We start from the raw sequence: 1,522 nt of genomic DNA, 5'->3' as shown, positions 1-1,522 counted from the left end.
GAATTTATTACAAAGATGATCTCATGAACAGGATGGATATGTCACTTTTTTTAGGGTGAGTCTCTAACCTTTTTTTTTTTTTACCAACTTTTGGAATAAGTTCTAACTTTGCTTAGATGTTGACTTGCATGTGTCTCCCCACTTGAACATGATTCATATACAGTTTCAACTTTCAAACAAAAAGAGAGTACAAAGCAGAAGTTATAACATTAATAACAGCAGAAAGAGATCATATAAACTGGAAGAAAATTAAACCCAAATGCTCACCATTTCTTAACTGAAAACTGGATGCTTTTTCTCTATTATAGATAATTAACACAAGAAGCTAGAGGAAATAATTACTTACTACAGATATAGAAACTTAAAAGGTAAAAAAGGAAACCTAAGAACGAACTCAAAAGAAGTTAAATTTCCACTTGTTATTTATTTATGGATTCCCTCTGTACGTGAACTTCTAGTGATCACTACAATTAAAATACCCTAAATTAGAAAAAAAAAAGTAAGAGTGAGAGTACAAAAAAAATGATAAACAGATGACAATAGAGGTAGAGATGCAAAAGCTATGAAGCTTTTATGCAAATTGGTCCAAGCTTGGTTTGGTGAGAGTTTGAGTTAGGTGTTTAAACATGGCGTATGAAGACACTCTCCAAATCTGGTGGAGTAAAGAACTCTCTAACATTTCCATAATTACACTTCAAAGTAGGTTTACGCTTGACTGGAGCAGGTGGACATGTGAGTAAGGTTGGAATCCTAGCTTCTTGTCCCGTGGGAGTGGTTGAACAGGATTCGTCTTCTTTGTCATCAGTGCTATCTTTATCTCTCTGATCATCCACTGGATGTGTGTAAATAGACTTCAAAGGAGCTCGTAAAGAGATCCCAGCAATGACCCATTTTTTGCCTTCGGATTCTAACCCTCCATCCACTTGAGGCTTCCCTGAAATCCCCATATCTTGGATTGGATAAAAAGACAAACCCCAAATCCAAGTTTCAAGTTTTAACTATAAATAGTGTAGCTTTAACTGGGAAGGAATAAGTAAGCGAATAAAGAAGAAAGAATAAAGATTAGGCTTTTCTTTCTTCTTTTTTTTCTCTTTTTGCGGAGAGAATCAATAGAAAAGCAGAAGGAAAGTTATGGAATGGAAATGGAAGAAAGAGAAGAAGGGGAGGAAGAAGATGAGAGAAATTGAAATGTTGTGCAGCTAAATGAAAAGGGCTTTAAATAAACAAAAATAATAGTAGAAATTAATGGCAGTAAATTGCAAGGAGGAAGTAATAGGGGAAACGAGGGGGCAACGTTGAATGTTGTGTTTATACCAATCAGGGAGAGAGAGTGAGAGATAAAAAGAGAACCCGAGGAAACTCGTGACATGACATGAGCAAAGCCATACCTAAAACTAAACACTCATATTAAATTTTACTATAGCATAAATATAAGTATATATTTGAATAACCACAAATAAATTTAATATTAAATTAATATAATATATAATATTAAATTTTATTTTGTGAGTGAATGAAAATA

At 33.6% G+C, this 1,522-nt stretch overlaps 1 protein-coding gene across 1 annotated transcript; it reads right to left on the bottom strand.

The window, feature by feature from the left end:
• Positions 1-269: 269 nt before the first annotated feature.
• LOC108472873 (cyclin-dependent protein kinase inhibitor SMR6-like) lies at positions 270-1,304 on the bottom strand. The gene has a single exon (XM_017774432.2). The coding sequence runs from the start codon at positions 945-947 to the stop codon at positions 621-623; it is 327 nt and encodes a 108-aa protein (XP_017629921.1). The 5' UTR covers positions 948-1,304; the 3' UTR covers positions 270-620.
• Positions 1,305-1,522: the final 218 nt, after the last annotated feature.

Source organism: Gossypium arboreum, chromosome 3 (genome assembly GCF_025698485.1).
Source record: "Gossypium arboreum isolate Shixiya-1 chromosome 3, ASM2569848v2, whole genome shotgun sequence".
NCBI classification, from domain to species: domain Eukaryota; kingdom Viridiplantae; phylum Streptophyta; class Magnoliopsida; order Malvales; family Malvaceae; genus Gossypium; species Gossypium arboreum.
Note: the sequence above shows the minus strand (reverse complement) of the source record. Positions and strands in the feature narration are given on the sequence as shown.